This window comes from Meriones unguiculatus, chromosome 10 (genome assembly GCF_030254825.1).
Source record: "Meriones unguiculatus strain TT.TT164.6M chromosome 10, Bangor_MerUng_6.1, whole genome shotgun sequence".
NCBI lineage: Eukaryota > Metazoa > Chordata > Mammalia > Rodentia > Muridae > Meriones > Meriones unguiculatus.
In genome coordinates, this window is record NC_083358.1 from 108,630,246 (window position 1) to 108,650,716 (window position 20,471).

Genomic DNA, 20,471 nt, shown 5'->3' on the forward strand with positions numbered 1-20,471 from the left:
TGTCAAATGTATTTACCAAGTCAAAATGAAAGTTTGGAAGTGAGGAAGTAGCAGCAGCAGCAGCAGCAAATTCAGCTACCAAAAACCAAACCAAAACCAAAACCAAAACAAAAACTAAAAGGAGGAAGAGTCCAAGCTCTTCAAACTCTGCACCAGGAAGACAGCAGGGCTGCCACAGCTCCCTCCCTGAAGGCAACGTCCTCCCTCCCACACTGTCCTCACCCTAATTTCCCTGCTGTCTTCATCACCTCTATGATCTTTCTGTCTTTACTATGATGTGGTGCACATAACTACATTCAGGCTCATACATTTAAAGTAATCTAAAAAAGTCTTTAAAAAGAAAAAAAAAGAAGAAGCCGGAGGTAGGTGGCAGAGTCAAGCAGATCTCTGTGAGATCCAGGCCAGCCTGGTCTACACAGTGAGCTCCAGGACAGCCAGGGCTACATAGAGAGAAGAACCTTCCCCTCCCAACCCCCCCGCAAAAAAAAAAAAAGTCAGGAGTTAGGGAGTGGGGAGGAACCGGCCGGCAGAGCAGAGCCCAATAGCTTGTCAGGAGAGTTGAGGCAGGACTTAAAAATCCCAGGAGTAGGGTCCCAGGTGAACAGAGAGAAGAGGAGGGTCGAAGAGAAGGTTGCCATGAGGATGTAGCTATGAGGAAGAGGTTGCCATGAGGTCACCGAGGTCACCATGGGGGAGTCGCCATAAGGACAAAGATGGAGCAGGAGCAGCCAGAGTGACAGGGTAAACTGCCAGGTAATGGGGCACTGGGCAGACCAGCACAGACAGGTTAGACTAGCTGAGAATCTGCCCAGCTCTACTGCTTTGAAGCTTGTTAATAAATGCAAGAGGTCTCGGCGTCATCATCTGGGAGCTAGGGCAGGCATAGAAAATAAAATTCATACTGTTGTTGTTGTTATTATTATTATTATTATTTTACAGTTTTCTGCTTTATTTTCCATGGAGCTAGTTTTTACATCCACAATTCTGGTCTCATCTGTGCTGATTCCAGGGTCCAGGTTTTCAGGTCTGGCGTCCATGTGTCCAGCGAAGCCTCACCCACACCGCCCCTAGTGGGCAATCCACCACCTACGCACCCGCCCACCACAGCCTGATAGAGCCTCACTGTACAGGGCAAGGCTCTTATTCCCCGCAAGAGGAGATGCACACAATTCTGCATCGTCACGCCCACCTCCCCAAAGGGGCGGCTTGTCTCTCCAGTCCGGGAAACAGGCTGCCGCAAAGGAGTAGGAAGGAGACTGGGGGAGAGCCGGTTTTCGAATGAAAAGCCTGGGGTCTGTAAAATCCCGCCCTGCTGTCCCACTTCATCACTGTCCCATTACCCTGCACCCTCCGCCAGCCTTTAGGAAAACATTCCAGTGTTCTTCCCTGTCTGTTCTACCCACAGTCACTCCCATTGGTCCTTCCTGTTAAGCCACCTGCCCACAAGGTCCTGACTCCTCCTACTGACTCCCCGCACTCTTGTCTCCTCAGTTGACTTTACCTTGAACGATCTATGCCCTAGGGGACACCCCAGCGTGAGCCACCCGAGAGGCAAAAGGAACCACCCCAGTCCTTCCCTAACGTCCTTTCTCCAAAGCCCCCCCCCCCCACTCGTTACCTTCCACCCACAACTCACAAAAGGGAAATGCCATTGTCTCTGAGTGAGTCTGCCTCACTCCTGCATGCTGAGGATTCGAAGGAGGATCGTGTACACGTCCTGTTCCATGTAGCCCTGGGGGTGACAGGAAAGACAGGGAGGAGGATGACGAGCGGGCGGCCGTGGGGAAGGCAGGGGAGGGGCAGCACAGCAGTCATCACCTCTCAGGATCCCGTAATCCCTGACAAATTCTCCTCAAGCTTGTCTGCTGTGTTATTTGCAGTACCTGTGACTGAACAGGGCTTCCTGCCTACAGGGCAAGTGCTCTGTCAATGAGCTAGATCTCTGACCTCATCTGGAACGTAAAATATTTAGCTTTTCTATGTCTGTCTTCCCGTCTTCACAAGGAAGAGAATGATGTCTGCTCTCCGGGATTGCTGCGAGGAGCAAGCTAGGACTACGAAACAAACACCCACTGTGATTGCAGCTCCATTCTTCATCATCCCTAAGAGAGGGGCAGGGACCACCTACTCTTCCTTGATTCAGGCAAAGTCACCCCAGGAGAACCTGAGAGGGGCGTGAGGACAGGGAAAATCCTCACAACTGATTAGGGAACTGGAAGGAGAAGAAGAAACGCCTCCTCCTTCCACGCTCACACAGAGCCTCTTTTGATCTCCTCAGTGAGACCCAGAGACCTGCCAGGGGTCCAGGGGTCTGAAAAAATGGCAAGTATGTACAGGAGAGAGGAGGGGCAAGCGTGGCATTCCTGCCCCCAGCTCTGTACCTCCGCTTCCTCCCAGACTCCACCAAGCTCACCCGAGCAGCGTTCAGGAGATGATTCCTGTAGGTGGAGATGATCTCTTCGTGGTTCTTCTGGGAATCCTGGTAGAGAGCATGCACGGGTAGTCGCGTGCCCACCCTCTGCACACCCACCGTGCATGAGGGAGGGGTAAGGCGAAGCTTCCTGAGGCTCCGTTGGCCCATCACTGGTCCAGCCTGGCCAGCCTCCTGAATCGCCCTACTTCCGCTCCCGCCCACCCCATCCCTACCACCACCCACTTCCCTGTAAGCCGAAACCTACCTGCAGCTGCAAGGCGAGGTGGGCATTCTCCCCCCGGATTTCTAGAACTTCCTCTGAAAGCTGCTCCAGCTTCTTCAACAATTCCTTGATCTAAGGCCAAAGGGAGAGAAAGGGATGCGAGGGCTAAAGCTAGGTTTTAAGCCTAAATCACTGTGCTTAAGAGATCCATAAAACAAAAATGCTGGTAACCTCTGCCCAAGGACAGAGAGCTTCCTGGGATGCTGGGGGACATTGCTCATGTATACAAGCCATGTGTTTTCGCCTCTGCAAACAAGGCTGGTTTTTCAACTGCACAGAATGTGCTTGATCACACATAGGCGGGAGGTTGAAGGCAGGAAGTATGTCAGGATGTGTGTTTGCCCCCCGTTGCACAGAGACAGAAGTGCATAGCCTTGGTAGGCACCGAACATAACTGCCAGCCCCTCTCTGGGAACCCTGGGTATGGATCTGCCCAGTGTCCATTAGCCTGGCCTGCAACTCACTACATAGACCAGGCTGGCCTCAGACTCACAAGGATCCTCCTGCCTCTGCCTGCACAGGACTGAGATTCAAGGCATGTGCTGCCACAACTTTTGGCCCCAAATTACCCTGAGTGTTTTATATTTGATGCGTCTGGGTGTTTTGCCTGCCTGAGTGGTGTTGGTGCCTGCAAAGGCCAGAATAAGACTTCAAATCCTCTGCAATTGGAGTTACAGATAGTTGTGAGTTTCTAGGTGCATGCTGGGAACCGAACTGAGGTCCTATGAAAGAGCAGCAAGCATTCTTGACTGCTGAGCCATTTGTCCAGGCCCAGCAAAGCAATTTCTTTTCTTTCTTTCTCTTTCTCGTTTTCCGGTGGTGGTGCTGGGGGATGAACCCAGGACCTGGCTCATGCTAGGCAGATGCTCTGCCATTAAGCCATATCCTCAGGGGTCTGAAAAGGCGGCTCAGCAGTTAAAAGTACTGGCTGCTTGTCCAAATCCCCAGCAACCATATGGTAGCTCACAACCATCTATAATGTGGCCTGATGCTCTTCAGGCATGCAGGTACACAGATAGAGCACTCATATACATGAAATAAATAAATCTTTTTTTTTTTATGCGTAACCTCAAACTTTATTTGAAACAGGGCTAGCCAGGCATTTGGGGTGAATCTCTGTGGGTTTGAAATTGTCAGGCAGGGTACACAAGCCTTTACTATCAAACTCAGGCAGAAACAGGCTGAGACCTTTGTGAGCTAAAGACCAGCCTGGTTTACTTCTGCAGGCCAGGCCAGGTTTCATAGTGAGACACTGTCTCAAACAACACAGAAAGTTGTCACGATCGGTCTGCTATTAAGGTTTATTTATCGTTTTGTTATCAGTGCTGGGGATGGAACCTAAGGCCTTCAGACATGCTGGGCAATCCGTCTGCCGCTGAGCTGTATCTGCCAACTGTCAGCACCCACCCAGTGTGTGTGTGTGTGTGTGTGTGTGTGTGTGACATTCTCACTTGCTGACTTTCTTGCCATTTATCCACAAAAGGCCTCTTCCTTTAACTCCCTTCCATGGCGATGCCTACTTAGGACAACATTTCTCCTGTCAATGCATTATACACCAGGTAGACATTCTTTCTGTTCTTCCAGTGCTCTAAATTTGGACACGTGTACACGGTAAGAAATCTGAATTCACTCATTTGGCGGGTAGCTCTAGTACTTGTAGATCCGTTTGCTAATGGGTGGTTTAGAATATATGAAAGAAAGCTCGTTACCCAGCAGCCCTGAGAAAATGGTGACTCGGCTTTGCTTGGTGTCTCTGCACGGCCTCGCGAGCCCAAGGCGGCTCGGAACTAGCTCTGAAGCTGAAGAGGGCCCTACACCTGGCTCCTGTGTCCACCTGCTGAGTGTCTGCCCGCACGGTTCTCCACACCGTCCTTCTCTTTGTTTTGTTTCATTTTCCTCTGCTTTGCTGTACTTTTGGCCTGTGGACAACGCTTGGAGGGCCCACGGCGAAGGGAGCAGGAGGGAAGGACAGCTACGGTTAACCCGTTAGCCTCTGAGCCAGCCCTGAGCCTCGGTAAAACCGCAGAGCTCATTACACCGCTGGGCTGGGCTAATACGGGATTAAGATAAAATAGTAATTGGCCTTGCTGTTCCCTCATGGTAGCCCTGGGGGAGAGCTTCTGAACTCAAGTACCGAATTTTAGTGGCCACGCCCTCTCCTCTCCTGTAACAAGCTGCTTGTTTATATCTCTTCTGTCTGTGCTCCACCTCCGCTCCAGTCTCAGCCCCAAACCACTCCGGCCCTAGGCGAGCCCAGAGCGGTCCTTGCAAGCCCCACGAACACACCGCCCTCCCAGGCTGCCTCCACCCCTCACCTTGGCCTCCTTGTCCCGGCAAGCCCCGATGAGGTGCTCCGTCTTCTCTTTGAGCAGCTCGGCGGTTTTCTCGAACTGCTCCGAGCGACCCCGCATCTCGCCGGCCTGGCGCTCCTGCTCGGCCGCCCGCGCCGCCAGGTCCTCGCTGCGGCGACGTTCCTCCGCCGCGGCGTCCCGCAGCCGGGCCATCTCCCGGCAGGCCGTGTTGTACTTCTCCAGCACGGCTTTGAGCTCCTGGCCCCAGGCCTGGGCCTGGGCCACCAGCGAGCCTCGCGTCTTCTCGTGCTGCCGCAGGCTGGCTGCCTCGCGAGCCCTGAGCTCGGCCACTTCCTCCGTGGCTTGGTAGAGCAGCTTCTTGAGCTTGCAGATCTCCTGGCTCTTCCCGCTCATCGTGGCCTGCACGGCCCGGAGCTCTCCCTCCAGCTTCCCCAGATCTTCTTCCAGGGCAGCCACTTGGGGGGACGCCTCCGGCTCCCCGCAGGGGGCCCGGGATGCCCTCAGCTGCTGGTTTTCTTCCTCCAACCGAGCCAGCACCTGCTGGGCCTCCTGGTACTTATCGGCCAGGGTGCTGATGCAGGCCTGCAGCTCCTCCAGGGGGCCTGAGTTCTTGCCCGCGAGGTCTGGGGGGAGGCAGTTCCACAGTCTCTGGAGGCAGCTGTTGTGGGAGGCCAGTCGCCTGCGCAGCGTCTCCGTCGCCTCCTTCTCTGCGGCCAGCTCCTGCGTCAGCGACCCCATGTCCTGCCGTAACTGTTGTAGCTGAACCTGCGCCTCGGGCTTGGGCACGAACTCCCGCTGTAGCCTCTGGGTCAAGGACTGCAGCTCTCCCTGCAAACGCTGCCTCTCCCTCCCCAGCTCCCCCAGTTCCTCCAGCAAGTTGCTGTTGCTCAGTCTCAGTGCTGACACCTCTTTCTCCAGGGGTCCCTTCGCCAGGCCTCCTCCTGAGGCCTGTTCTCCTCCAGGGGCCCCCAAGGGTTCCCCCCTGGCTCCGGGAGCCGTCGTCTTTTCTTCCTGCTCTTTAATGCATCCTGGGACTGCCTTGGGGGCTCCGTCTCGGGACCTCTGGGCAGGGGCCTCGGGTCTCACTTGCAGCCCCGCTTTTGCGCGATCCAACCTCACCAGCACCCTCTCCAGCCTGGCTTCCATCTTCTCCCAAGCAGCTGCTGCAGCCTCAGCTCTGGGAGCCCCCAGGGCTCCCTCCAGCACTGGTCTGGACAAAGCCCCTCTGGCAGCATCCTTTTCCCGCCACACGGCGGCCAGCTCTTCCCTCAGCTGCAGGAGAAGCTGGTCCATGGCTGCTAGGCCCGCTGGTTCTCCCAGTGCGCCCGCTGGGTCAGTCCCCAGAGCCGGGGGCCTCGCCTTCTGGCCAGCACACACCTGCTCAGCGTTCTGGCCCCCATAGCTGTTGGGTTGCCGTCCTGCGCCGTTTCCGATGCTCTCAGGCCTTGAGTTCTGGGGCCGCCCCTGTTCTTGTTGGGACTTTCCGCGGGCTTCACGCTGGATCTCTGCTGGCGCTAACTCTTCAGCTTTCTCGGGGGCTGGTGTCGGCTCTGCTGTGGCTGCTGCCCTCTGCTGCTTCTTCAGCTCTTGGATCCGCTCAGCCAGCAGGGTCAGGGGACAGCCCTGCTCCATACCATCTCCCCCAGGCCGGAGGCCAGGGCCCTGTCTCCCTGGATCGCCAGGCTCTCGCAGCAGGATGTGCTCCAGCTCTTGCACCTGCTCTCTAATCCGGGTCTCTAGGCCTAAGAAGGCCGCGGCTCCAGCCTTGCACTCTTCCGCCTTTCGGGCCAGCTCCTGCTCCAGCTGAGAGACTTTCTTCCGCTCCTCTTCATACCTGCACTTCCACTCTTCTGAGCACCGCTCTTCCTCCTCCTTATCCTCCTGCTCTTCCTCGGGCTCTACTCCCCAGGAGCTCTTAGGAGGCGACCCCACCTGAGGCCCGGATGGAGAGGCCTATGTCAGAAAGAACAGGAACGTGAGGCTGTAAGACTCGCCTTCGCAAAGACCTTGCTTGCTTCTCTGACAATGACTTGATGCCCACACGGATTACTGGACTTTCTTGGGGGTTGCAGGTAAGTCAGAAACAAAAAGGGGAGACACTTAGGGGTCATACCTGAGGTGCGTGATCTGGGTGTTGAACCAGTCCATGACCTGTAACAGAAGACACAGAACAACGAATAAGAACTCAGCTCTCCTTCAGTTTTCAGACTTCGTTAGGGGAAAAGCAGCCTCTCACTATGCTAAGGCCTCACACACAACTTCGTGGTGACACTCCTGTTCCACGGATCCATCACTACCCAGCAACTCTGGTTTCCTAGCCCAGAGACGGAGGGCTCCTTTGTTTTGTTTGCTCCTTTCTTTTTTATTGATCACGGTGGTAGAGTAGGTATTGAGGCGTCGGTGGTGGGCAAAAATAGAAATCACATGGATGACAATAGCAAGAGCCGTTTAATCCCAGCGCTTGGGAGACAGAGGCAAGAGGACCTCTGAGTTTGAGCTCAGCCTGGCCTACAGAGTGAGTTCCAGGACAGCCAGGGCTACACAGAGAAACCTTCTTAAAAACAAATAAACAATAACAAAAACATTAGCCAGAGTTGCGGTCCGTAAGCAAAGGCTGCACTGAGGAATTTTGTGACCTTGTTAGGGGAACATGGAGTACATTGTTTCCAAAACGTAGCAGCACTAACTTGGTAAAGCCGGCAATCCACTTTTTTTTTTTTCCCCGGTGGACTGCTTTCCTGAGCAGTGGATACTAAGAGGCTTCTTTAATTCTTTGGCTAAGAGACTCTTGGAGGCATGAAGGGACTTTACCGCCTCTCCGCCGTCGGTTCAGCGCCTGCTGTAGCAGCCTCCACAGCTCCTTGTCTTGTGTACGCAGAGCATAGTCCAGAGCATTGTGCCCCGAGCTGTCCACGGCTCCAGCATCTGCTCCGTGGCTCAGGAGCAGCTCAGCCACGTCAGAGCTGCCTTTCTCACAGGCCAGGATCAAGGCTGATCTGTGAACGGAGACAAACCTGGAGCATCAGCTTCCCCTCCTGGTCTCAGGAGTTCCAGTCACAGGGTAAGCCCACACTCCGTGGAGCCAGACCAGCACACCAACGCCAGCCAGGGGTAAAGCGTTGCCCCAGGGTAGGACTTTTCCAGGGGTGTTCCTTGGAACTGGACCATCAGAAAATGGGACCACTGGGAGGGCTCCATTTTTGTCTGCTTTACAGAATGCTAAAGTTCTGCACATGCACATGCATACACACAACTACATATATATTCATAATCCTCCTGCCTCAACCCTCCGAGGACTGGACTCCAAGCGCACCACTACACTCATCTTCTGCATAAGTTTGGAGGGAAAGAACCCCACTGCTTAGGAAGCAGCAAATTAGAGCAGTGGTCCCAGAGGTAGCCGGTCTACTCCTAACATCATCTGTGCTAGCATGGCTGCCGTAGTCAGAGCACCAAGCAAAGCTCTTCTGAGTCATTCCTGGGAAGGGAGGAGGCCGCGAAGAACAGAGACTATCCTGTTCTCTCCAGTGCGTGCGCTGTGCCCACGGGCTCCTTTCTAGATAGGTAAAGGCCTGGATGGAAGATAGAGACTCTCACTTGTCATCCTTGTCTGTGACGTTCACCCGGGCACCCCTCTGCAGCAGCTGTGAGCAGATAGCTGCATAGCCACCCAGCGACGCGATCATCAGGGGCGTGCGTCCATCCTGCAGAGGTTTGTGGGACAGTGCGAGAGACAAGGATCTGACCGTACAACCCTACCAACTCCCCTCTCCCCCTGCTGAAACAAGCTTAAGTCCTGGGGCTCCCCAAAGGATAAGGAGAAGAGGGATGGAGGAGGGACTCGCAGGATCTGGCCAACCGAACACAGAGAAAGCGGCAGCCTCCCCGTGTGAGACGCCGCCCGTTGGTCCATCTGATACTCACATTGTCCAGCACATCCAGGAAAGCTTCATGGTCACACAGCAGGAGGACACTCGAGGCACAGCCAGAGGAGGCTGGAAGGAGTGAAAGAAGTTTGGTGAGGTTTGAAGAGCATCTGTCCCTCCCTCCCATGACCTCCTCTCATGTTTCCCAGCCTTCTTCCCAGCAGCCCCCGGGCACACACCTGCCCAGTGTAACGGACTACGGTTTTCTGCGTCCACAGCATCTTCGTTAGCACCATGCTGTAAATAGCCACAGAGAGAAGCAGCGATGGAGCTTGGTGTTAGCATCCTCACCCCGGACCCCGTATTGAGTCACCAGTTTCCATGGTAATATGAAAAGGAAAAGGAGGACCATAGTTCTGAGGGAAGCCAACTGCCAGGCAAGCCCAGTCATTCCCTGCAGATGACGGACAGCCTTGAAACTCAGTCCTAACTCTAACTAGGGACAAAGAAAACAAACAAACAAAACAGGCGATCAGTAAACAAACATTATTAAAGGAAATGACGCCTGAATTGGCTGGAGTTTAGGGACCATTACTTGAAATTTGGAAAAGCTCAGGAGTAATAAAAGGAGAATAGTCAGTGTGTGCTCGGCGGTCTATTGGAAGACTTCAATCACCCACATGTCAGTACACCTGTATATTTTTGTTTACGCTATTTGTCTATAACGCCCCTTCCCGCCGTATTTTCTTTCTTTATTCTTACTTGGGGAGGGGGCTATGGATATGCTTGTGGGGGCCAGGGAACAACTTACAGGGGTCAGTTCTATTCTTCCACGTGGGTTCTGGAGGTCAGACTCAGGTCACAAGACTTGGCAGCAAGTTCTTTGACCTGCGGATCCCTCTTACTAGCCTCTCCCCGCAAAGACATTTTTAATTGCACATCCCTGCTCTTCTTCTACCTGCCCACATGTGTAGCAGTCTCTGCAGTGACTCTGCCATCGGCAGAGCCCACTAGTCCTTGGGTGCTCTGCTTTCTGACCTGCCCCTAAAGACAGGATCGAGCATGGCACACGCACAGAGGAGGTGTTAAACACACGTTTGTGGACATATTAATGAGTGGCTGGTGGTTGTATTATTTGGAATGAGACAATGTTGTCAGTTACTACTAGACAAGGATGGGCAGTGCTGCATTTCTTGCCCGCACAGGAGCGTCGCAGGACTGCCTTTACCTGAAGCAAGACCTTCACACACTGTGGCTGACAGGAGATGGTGGCCAAGTGAAGGGCGGTGCTTCCTGGAAAGAGAAAGAGAGAGAGAGAGAGAGAGGGGTGGGTGGCCCCATGAATTCAGATGACTCACTGGGAGGGAAGGCAAGAGACGCACAGATAATCAGAGGGAGATTAGAGAAGAGAAGCTCTAGGCCACACCGGGCCAGAAATTCCTGTTCCCAGAGCAGCTGGTACCTTCGGTGGAGGCGGGGCAGCTAGGGTGAGGTGTGCCTGGCTTACAGGAAGATGCTGGCCGAGACTTACTGAGCAAAGCAGCAGAGGCCCACAGCTGGCACTGCCATCAGAGCCCAGCACCGGCCCCTCTGCAGCCACAGAGACAGTCTTGCGGCACAGGGGCCGGCGGTGCTGGCTGACTCACCGTCCTCATTCTTGCTGTTGATGTCAGCCCCGTTTGCGAGCAGGATTGTCAGACACTCTGTCAGGCCATTGGAGGCTGCCAGATGGAAGCTGTCAGTGTCAAAGCCAAGAAACAGAATGGGGATCAAAGACCAGGGGGTGAAGTGGGGGTGGGGTGGGGACACAACTCTTTGTCTTTACTTTGGCTTTGATTGTTTGTTTTGAGGTAGAATCTCACTGTAGAGACCTGGCTGGCCTCAAATGCTTGATCCTCCCAAATTCTGGGATTATAAGCAGGTACCAGCACAGCCAACAAGGGGGAACTTTAATAAGCTCTGCTTCCTCTGCTCCTTAGCCCAAAGCCAACTCCCAGAGCAGAGAGGGAGGCTCCCAGTCTGCCTTGCTAAGAGAGAAGCCTTGCCTCCGTGACCTACAGCTGTGAAGTCAGAGGACGCTGCCAGAAAAGCTAGAAGAGCTACAAATCAAAGGATTTCAGACTGTTGTAGGGACGTTAAGGGAACCCATGATTGTCTGCCTCTCCCAGCACAGGGCCCTCCCGAGACCTGTATCAGAGCCCTCTGAGACCTGTATCAGAGACCTGTATCAGAGAAAGAGTTAGCCAGACCAGAGCAGAAGGCTGGCAGCAGGTAGCGCCCCCCTCTAGCCTCATGATTCCCATGACTCCTTCATTCCCCACATACACCCCCTCCTAACTCTTTCGATGAGGAAATTTTATTTAGCAATTACTTCTCTGTTGGCTTAACGAGCTTTATAGCCTTTTCAAGTCAATGTGGCTTGTGCAGAGGTTGAAACTCTTGGACAAAATCCTCCTTCCTCGTTTGTTCTGTGCTTGATACATGGCAAAGGTTTAGCCATACGCTTGCCAATTCAAATAATAAAAGGGCTCTGAAGTTATAGGCCTCCCCTGATCGTTCTGAAGTTTGAAGTTTTCAAAAAGGACCACACACCAGGGCAGGGTCAAGGAGACTTACTTACGGGGACTGGCCATTTGAGTCTAGTTTAGTAGGTCGGGCTGACTTCCGAGAGGCCAAGGCGGCCACGCGTCCCACATCCCCCCGCTGCACGGCCTCCAGCAGCTTCTGGTCTCGGCGGTTCCATTTCTCCACCTGGTGGAGTTACAGATTGTATGACCATTGGGGCTGGCAGGGGGACGGGAGAAAAAAGCGACACTAGATGCCCAGGAAGAGGAAAGGAGCATCCGGAGGTCCTCGCTGCTCACAATCACCTGTCACGGAGCGGCAGATCAGTAAGTGGTCCGGCAAAACACCTACCAGTCCACGCGTCACCAAGAATTACCAACAGCAGCTGTCAACCATGGACCCAGAGGGGCCTCGGGGATCCCTGAATTAAACATTGCAAAGGTTGGTGTGGTGGCTCAAACTTAGCATCTGATATTAGCGTCCCAGGAGGGGGAGGCAGGACGATCAGGCCCATCCCCAGCTACAGAGCCAGCTTAAGGCCAGTTTGACATGCCTGAAATCCCACTTGTGGGCTGGGGTGTGTATGTATGATGATACATCCCAGTAATCTCAGCACGGGGGAGGCCGAGATAAGAGACTCGAGTTTGAGGCCAAAAGACTTTCAGAAAATAAACAAACAAACAAAAAACTACTTTTATTATTTGGGGGTTTTGATTGTTGTTGCTTTGTTTATTTTTTGTTTTGTGTTGTTTTCAAGATAGGGTTTCTCTGTATAGCCTTGGCTGTCCTGGAACTCACTCTATAGACCAGGCTGGCCTCAAACTCACAGAGGTCCTCCTGCCTCTGCCTCCTAAGCGCTGGCACTAAAGGCGTACAGCACCACCACTCAGATACTTTTATTATTTTCAAATTGTTTTGCTTTGTTGAAACAGAGTCAAGCTAGCTCAGGCTGGTCTCAGAGTCTCTGTGTAGGCAGACGGGCCTCAAACTCAAGACCCTCTTATTTCAGCCTCTTGAATGTGGGCCTTTGGGTAGTTCTCCGGCACACAGCTTCAAAATTATTAATAATGGTGAATGTCTAGCATTTTAGGACTCTTCATATTTATTTGTTTTTGTTTGGGGATTTGTTGTTGTTTGTTTGTTTTTGAGAAAGAGTCTATGTAGATTTGGCTAGCCTGAAACTCACTCTGCAGCCCTAACTGGCCTTAAACTCACAGAAATTTTCCTGCCTTTGTCTCCTGAATCTTAAAGGTGCATGCATAACACTATACCTGACAAGACCTCTTTTTTTTAACGATCTGTTTATTTTTATTTCTTGTGCATTGATGTTTTGTCTGCATGTCTATGTGAAGATGTCAGGTCCCCTGGAACTGGAGTTTCAGACAGTTGTGGGCTGCCATGTCGTTGCTGGGAATTGAACCCAGGTCCTCTAGAAGAGCAGCCAGTGCTCTTAACTGCTGAGCCGTCTCTCCAGGCCCTAAATTTACCTTTTAAAATAAATTTCATTTAAAACTCTCACCAAATGATAGGATGAGGTGGCGCACGCCTTTAACACCAGCATTCAGGAGGCAGGGGCAGGTGGAGCTCTGTGAATTCAAAGCCAGCTTGGTCTACAGAAAGAGAATTCCAGGACACGGAGAAACTGTCTCAAAAAGAGGGGGGAAAACCCTCCCACTAGAGGCTGGCAATATCCTGGCATGTGCAGGTTCTGGGTTCCATTCTGGCCCTTGACTCTGGGTCCCCAAGTTGGGGGTGGGGTGGGCAGTGGTTACAGAGTTTCTGCTTTCCTCTATCATATCTGGCTATGTCGTCCATTAGTCTCTCCGCCTCTTCGCTGGAAACAACCAGCAAAGGGCAGGCCAATTTCTAGCTGTGCTTAGGCAGGCAGCAAAAAAAAAGAGGAGGAAAGGGATTCCTCCCTCCTCCCTCCTCCCTCCTAGTTTCCCTGTCAGAGAGCAGCTGTCCCAGACAGCAGCCACACCTCAGCATAGATTGTTCCATCCTTCCAGCTCAGGGTTTGAGGGTGGAGAAGTAATTAAAATAATTGAAGTATTACAGGGCATAAAAGAAAGAGCTGTGTAAAAACACCTAGGGCTGCAAGCACAGAGAAGCCTGGTTTGGTCCGGGGAAGGGAAGGAGTGGGGAATGCAAAGATCATTGGTATGAATGAAAAGTCTTCAAGACGGGCATTTTGTCAGCTAGACTGAGTCTGGGACCTGGTTCCGGCTACACTCCCAGCTTTGTAACCTAGAGCAAGCCATTAAACACTCCAACCTGTTTCCTTGCACATAAAATGTAGGCAGTAATAACCACCTCACCACAATGCATTAGACAAGCCAATATAGATAGAACCACATAAATGTATGGCATCCTTACAACAAAACAGGAAGCAGTGAGAGATCAGGGGTGGCCTGTTCCATCTCATGATCTCAACAAGAAAGAGGGATTAGGAAAGGGTGAAAAAAAAGTCTGTGGAAGCCCAATAATTCGTTCTCAAGTACTGTTTATATAGCCGGTACAAATTGTTAATCATGAACACAGGAAAGATTTAAAGGTCCAAGCCATAAAATTGTCTAGGCTAGATGGGATTCTGAGGTAACGCTCCTATAAAACACTCGTAACTTCTCCTAGTCCTTCCAATTAGCCTCTAATGGTCCCCCAAAATAGACAGGACTGATATTATCTTCTGTCTTTCACAGAAAAAGAAATGGAAGCACACATGTGTAAAACATCTGTCCAGGATCACATAAAAGAGTAATGGCATTGGCTTTAGAAATAGCACAGGCCTCTTGCGTCCAGGCCTAATTTCCACCTCAGACCGCACTATTACAGAGCTATGGGAAAAGGATTACTTATTTCCAGATAAAGTTTGAGAATGCCTCCGGGGCAAAGCTACTCACTCTCGGATGTTACTCCCTGCGTGTGGAGGAGTCTCCCAACAGGTTTTTTCTCAAATGACAAAGCAAACAGAATGACTCCTCCACAGCTGGCAGGTTCTGACTCGCAAGAACACGCTTCTTTTCAGTGCCCCTTGGGAACCAGGTCATCCCATAGAAAACAGTGCCCTACCACACACCAGTGCCACCAGCTGACCTTAGCCTCAAGTCCTCTGCTCGCAAACGCCGGCTCTCTTTCTTGTTCTCGATGTATATTTCCCTGACTAGCCTGCCACGCACATCCTCCTCCTGCCCCCAAGGAGGAGGAGGTCTTAAGTGTGTACCCAGCTCTAAAATTATCACATTGGCACTCTGGCTTTGCGTCAGGCGTATACACATTTCCTTGAACCTCAGTTCTCTGATGATACAAGCACAGACAAAGCATTGGGTTTTGTTTCTCTCACGGAGCAGACACAGAATAAATGGAAGTTCCAGTCCTCGTCCTTCTCGGCTCTGCTTGGCACTTTTTGGATGTGCCAGGGCTTAACATTCTCCAGCTAAGTGAGTGGAAAATCTTCGTCCAAGCCAATGTGTTAGGCAAGATAGATAGGCAGAGGAGTGTGTTCGGTGCTGCGTTTGTGTTCCTCTGCAGCTAGGTCCTTCTAATTCCACCCGGCTTACTTCACACAGCCTTGTTATGCCGGGGAGACTTTAGAATGGGCAGAAATTCTTCACCATGAAACCACTGCACAGGAATGTACAAGAAGACTGCTTCCAAAGTCCAAGGCTCAGCCCACTGCTGGCCTTAGCACCTTGGAAAGGAGACAATGGATTAACATCACAGCCTCGGGGGAACAATCACCAAATTAATTATCAGCAGGCTCCCTAACAAGGACAAGGGATGTCATTGCTATAGCTGAGATTAGGGAACCCGTGCGCAAGTAATTTTGCCTGCTCCAGTCTCTGACTGTGAACTCTCAGGATCCTGTCAAGACAGGAAACCAAGACGCCAACAGGTAATGCAGGAGTGTCTTCTGCTGAAGACTGGGTGGGTGGAAATGGGAAGTCTGCCTTGGAGGGCCTTAACGCTTTACATGCAATAGAAGTTCCCCTATGCTGAGCTGGGGCCACAGGCTGAAAGCTGTTCACCAGCCCACCTCTTGTCTGTGTCAGAGTAAACTTAGATTTATGCCAACATTGTTGACTTTGAGTCAAATAATCTGCGATTAGAGGGGCTGAGTTTTTGTCATCTTCCGAGGCAGTAAGCCAAGTACGTTAGATTTTGTTGGTTTATTACTTTTTGAGACAATTCCATCTGTAGCAGAGGATGGCCCTGAACCTCTGATTCTTCTGCCTGAGTGCTGGGACTACAGGAAAGTGTCACCATGCCCAGGTACATGGAGCTGAGGGTTGAACCTAGAGCTTCATGCATGCTAGGAAAGCACTCTCTCAACTGAGCTACATCCTCAGCCTAATGCAGACTGGCTGTTAAATGGCCACTGCTCTCCCATCCTTGCCTCAAATGAAGGTTCCTGTGCAAGGTCTTGAACTGGGATAAGGAGATACGATCTGCTGGCATACTTGGGAAGCTGGGCTTCTGGAGTGCCCAGGAAAGCTGTCGCACTATCTGTGATAGACTCAGTGTGGTAAGCAGAGGACATTGTCTTTGCGATTATTATGGTCAGGTTTCTTGAAGAAACAACTTCTAGCTGAAGCCAGCCCGTTTTAACGCCTTCTGCAAGCTTGATCTGAGAAAAGATGTTCTTGTTCTAGGCATACAGCTGTGCCCTTTACCCTACACACTTCATATGCTACAACCTTGCAATAGCAAGAGTTCAGATGAGTGGATGGAGGGAGGGTTCTAGATCCCAAGATCTCATCCATCGCTCACTCCAGCATCTGGGAAAGGAGGCACTGCCCAAAGACTAGAGAATCAGAAAGAGCCTAGGACCACATCACCTTGAACTTGCTTGATTTTAGAAGCTAAACAGGGTTGGGCCTGGTTAGTATGTGGATGCAAGAACCAAAGAAGGATGAAATAAGCTGGACATGACAGCATGCTTGTAATCCCAGCACTCGGGAGGGCAGAGGCAGGCAGATCTCTGAGTTTGAGGCCAGCCTGGTCTACGGAGAGAGTTCCAGGACAGCCAGAGCTACACAGAGAAACCCTGTCTCCAGAAGGGGGGAAAATAAAAGAATGACATTGTCTCTCCTCCATAATCTGAAAAAGTGGAATGGCTGAGGGGCCTTCCATATTTAGGGAAAAGTAGACATGGATTAGAAGAAAATCACTGAGAGTTAAGCTAGGATCCAGGTAGCCTCAGTTTTTGTTACCTGGAATAGTGAATGCCTTTTGACTGGTTGGTCAGTGTGTAGAAGCTGTGTGTAAAAGTGACTGTAAATGGGACAGAGACAGACTGCAGCACTTCCTACTCTTGCTTCACAGCTTTCTGCCAGGGTTCTGTGGCCTGCCCGCGCACAGTGAGATGCCTGAACAGTTCTCACGTTTGCTTGTGAAGGACAAGTCAGTTAAGCAGCCCACACCCGAGTCTCCACAAAAGATGCTCTGTCTTTACAGAGGGTCACTCTGGAAGATCTCTTTCCAGAAGGAAAGCTGTACCCTCCCCGAACCACCACCTTCTGAAGTCCTTGTTTTGCTCTAGAGGGGGGAGCACGGAGAATAGAGCATCCTCTACCAGGAGCTCTGTCATCGCCAGTCCATTCTGTCTTCTTCTCCCTCACCATCACATTCCCCGAACTCAACCAAAGAAGATGAACACAAATTCCAAACTAGACGAAGGAATAACCAGGGAGGGTCCCTGGCAGAAAGACCTGATTGGTTCCAAGAACCAGTCTGAGGACCAGAGACTGCAGTGAACAGGCCAGGGTGTATTCTGCAGGCAACTCACCCAGGCTCCTGGGCATCAGCCAGGCGACTGGCCTGCCCTCTGACAGCGCCCGTCCAGCTAGCTAGATTAGGAGATTAAACCACCGTGAGCAGGCAGGAGGTCCAGGCGGAGGGAGTAATGCTGAGGGAAAGGTGGCCAGAAATTAAAGAGAAAGCAGAGAATCCATGCTGCTTAGCCTCTTGGAAAGAGGTTTGGAGTGATGCTTGAGAGAATGGGAATGGATGTGTCACGGAGCGGAACAGAGGAGAAGGATGGAGAGGGGCTGTGAAGAAGGACTGGGAGAAGGCGCCGGGCTGAGAGTACTTTGGGGCAGAAAGCCAACAGTAAAAGTGGAGCTGTGTGGGAGAGAAAGTTGTAGGGATGGAAAACGAAGCTATGGGGCAGGGATTAGAGGTGGAAGTAGGAACGGAGGCAAAGGCTGGGGGAGACGTCTGGAGGTGGGCTGGTACCGGGAGCCAGAGCTGAAGTAGAGAGCAGAGCCATTGGAAGAGGACGGGTCTTCAGAGAGCACATCAGAAGCTGGAAGTCGTAAATGTTGGGAAGGAAAAGATTAGGAAGGTTGAGGAACATATTTTGGATGACACCATAAGTCCAGTTAGCAGGGCTGGCAGCAGCGCAGGAAAGAGACTAATGCAGGCTTAACGCGACCCGCCACGGAGACGGGACTCGGGTCTTCTGTCAACACAGGGCTTGGCCCCCGGCCCCAGCCCTGCTTCCGCACATTTGGCACCTACCGCCACTTGTGAACTGGAGCAGGAGAAGATGCGCTTCATGGCCGGGGCTCGGGCTGCGGGGGGACGGGGACGCGCAGAGAGCCGGGCCACAGATCCCCAAACCCACTCCGCAGCGGTGCCGGAGACAGCTGTCAAAGAGCGGAACGGGTCCCGCCCCAGATCCCAGCGCGCTCAATCAGAGACTCGCGCCGGACGGCTGAGCCGAAAGCCCCGCCCCGGCCCCGCCCCTGCGGGGGCAAAAGGCCCGCAGTCCCCAGCCGCCACCTGGGCTGGCCCTCAAGTCCCTCCCTTCATCCTGAGCCCGGGCCCCCTGCACCTACCCACTGCGTCTCAGAGGGATGCTCGCGGCCTCCGCAGAGGCGACTCCCAGCCCGTCGCTCCCCGCCTTTGCGCCTGGAGCTCCGCCCCAAATCCCGCCCCGCCGCGCCCCTCCCGCCCCGGGCCAGCGCGCGGACCTCCACGAGCTTCGACGGCCCTGACGCTTTTACCCGTGGTGACGCTTAGTCACACCCAGAGGCCTTTAGTCACGACCCGCGTGTGCTTCATCCCCTCCTCCCCAACGGAAAGCCAAGCCCCGAGAGCTTCTAAAGAGAACGGTTCGGAAAGCACAGGCTCCTGCGGCGCCGAGCAGACCTGGGCACCAACGCAACCCGAGGGGTACAGAAGCCAGGACGGGATCGAGCAATCGCGCTAACGCGGCTCTGGGAAGGAAGCAAGGGGAGGAGCTGTACTGCGTGCTTCCCCTCTCCAAAGACAAACAAACTAGCTTCCTTACCGTTGTTCTTGAGACGCAGTTCATAGCAATTCTTGTTTGACCGGTGTCGGCTGCAGCCAACCCGTCTGACCGTCCCATCTCTTCTCTCTTCCCTGTAACCCGAGCAAGCCCACCGAAATACGCAGGAAACCCTATGGAATAAAGCCCAGAGTGCTTTTTAGAAATGCTTTACATTAATTCATTTACTGGGGGGAAGGGGGTGAATGTGTGCCAAGGGCGGGCATGCTTGTGGAGCTCAGAGGACTCCAAGCGTCAGCTTTCTCCATCTGCCGTGCGAATCCCGTGCTTGGATTCAGGTAGTGCGGCGCGGCAGCAGATAGCCCCTCCCTCTGAGATGCTCCAAGCGCGAAGTGTTTAACCTGGTTTGCAAGGCTCTTCTGAAACAGAAGCCAGAAAAAGGCCTGGTGGCTCACGCCTGCAGCCTCAGCACTCCGGAAAGCAAGGCGAGCGGATCTCTGCGAGCGGAGGCCGGTCTGATGGTCTACACAGCAAGTTCCAGGACAGCTAGAGGTCCACAATAGAGAGAAGCTGTCTCAAGGACAAACAAACACATATGTGTCTATACAGACACCCTGTGGCATGCACTCACATAGACAACACACAAATAAATAATACAAATAACCGGGCCAAAGGAGAGAAACCTCTCTTTTGTAACACCCTCCTCCCTTTGGAGCCTCACTGGAAGCAAAGCGGTAAGGGATGTTCTCTCTCTTTTTGTGAAGTTTTTTTTAAGTTATTCATTTTATGGATATGAATATTTTGCCTGCATATATGTATGTGGTACCATGTGCATGCCTGGGACATGCAGAAGTCAGAAGAGAGCATTGGATCCCCTGAAACTGGAGTTAGGATGGTTGTGAGCCACCACATAGGTGCTGGGAAACAAACCCAGGTGTTCTGCAAGAGCAGCAAGTGCTCTTAACTACCAGACCATCTCTCCATCCCTGAGGGATGTTTTCAGTGTGAGACATAAAATGCTTCACAAAGTCTGATCAAGTCATAGCTCGCATGAGGTACATAGAGGGGTTGCTGCGGGCCCCCTTCTGTAACTAAACAGCTGAGCAGCTTGGAGCAGAGTGATGCCCTTGCCTGACAGGCCCCTGTTCTCAGGGTAAAGGAAGAGAGGCAAAATCATGATCTCTAGAAGGCAATTGACAACACACACACAGCGTGCGTGTTGTTGGGGATACAGGAACCCTGGCTGTCCCACCAATTGCCTAGAAAAGGCCAGGTGGGTACACACCTATAACATCGGCATTTGGAAAGTGGAGGCCTTGGCTGTACAGCAAGTTCAGGCCAGCTTGGGCATCTCATAAACAACCACCAAGGCAACGGACTAATAAACAAGAGCCAGAAAGCACCCAGGTATTGAAGGAAATCAAGTCGATTGGAATTTTACCATCAGAACGCTGTAAATCATCAGTTAAATACCGCAACAGAAGCTCGAGGAGTCTCCCTCAAAGGGCAGGAAGCACAGGGTAGGATTCAGTGGGAGGAGCAAGAAGCATAAAGAGAGTGAAATCGGGGTCCAGGGAACCACTCGATATTCCGTCTAGCTTCTACTTAGTCCTGGTAGTACATGGAAGGGTAGATTATCTTATAACAAAACATTTCTAATTAATAGTTACTCTTTATTAAGCATTTGTGGCATGTTCGCTTTACCTGGACGGGCTCATTTAGCTCTCAGAACCTCTAGTTTAAACATAAGAAGGCTGGCACAGAGGTTAAATCTGTCCCA

At 52.3% G+C, this 20,471-nt stretch overlaps 1 protein-coding gene across 4 annotated transcripts; it reads right to left on the bottom strand.

Moving 5' to 3' along the window:
- Positions 1–888: 888 nt before the first annotated feature.
- Ankrd35 (ankyrin repeat domain 35) lies at positions 889–18,855 on the bottom strand. 4 transcript variants are annotated; one of them, XM_060393052.1, is made up of 13 exons: positions 18,734–18,855; positions 11,491–11,625; positions 10,521–10,609; positions 10,103–10,167; positions 9,114–9,171; positions 8,933–9,003; positions 8,606–8,712; positions 7,820–8,004; positions 7,122–7,159; positions 5,012–6,961; positions 2,679–2,768; positions 2,414–2,479; positions 889–1,732 (listed from the first exon to the last, which is right to left on the bottom strand). In XM_060393052.1, exons 2-13 carry the CDS (start codon positions 11,505–11,507, stop codon positions 1,673–1,675), a joined length of 2,796 nt encoding a protein of 931 aa, XP_060249035.1. In that variant the 5' UTR covers positions 11,508–11,625; positions 18,734–18,855; the 3' UTR covers positions 889–1,672. The 4 variants fall into 4 exon arrangements, with proteins under 4 accessions (XP_060249035.1, XP_060249034.1, XP_060249032.1 ...); XM_060393051.1 differs by lacking the exon at positions 18,734–18,855 and adding an exon at positions 18,279–18,388; XM_060393049.1 differs by lacking the exon at positions 18,734–18,855 and adding an exon at positions 17,959–18,143 and having other exon boundaries at positions 11,495–11,625.
- Between the last annotated feature and the right edge of the window lie 1,616 nt (positions 18,856–20,471).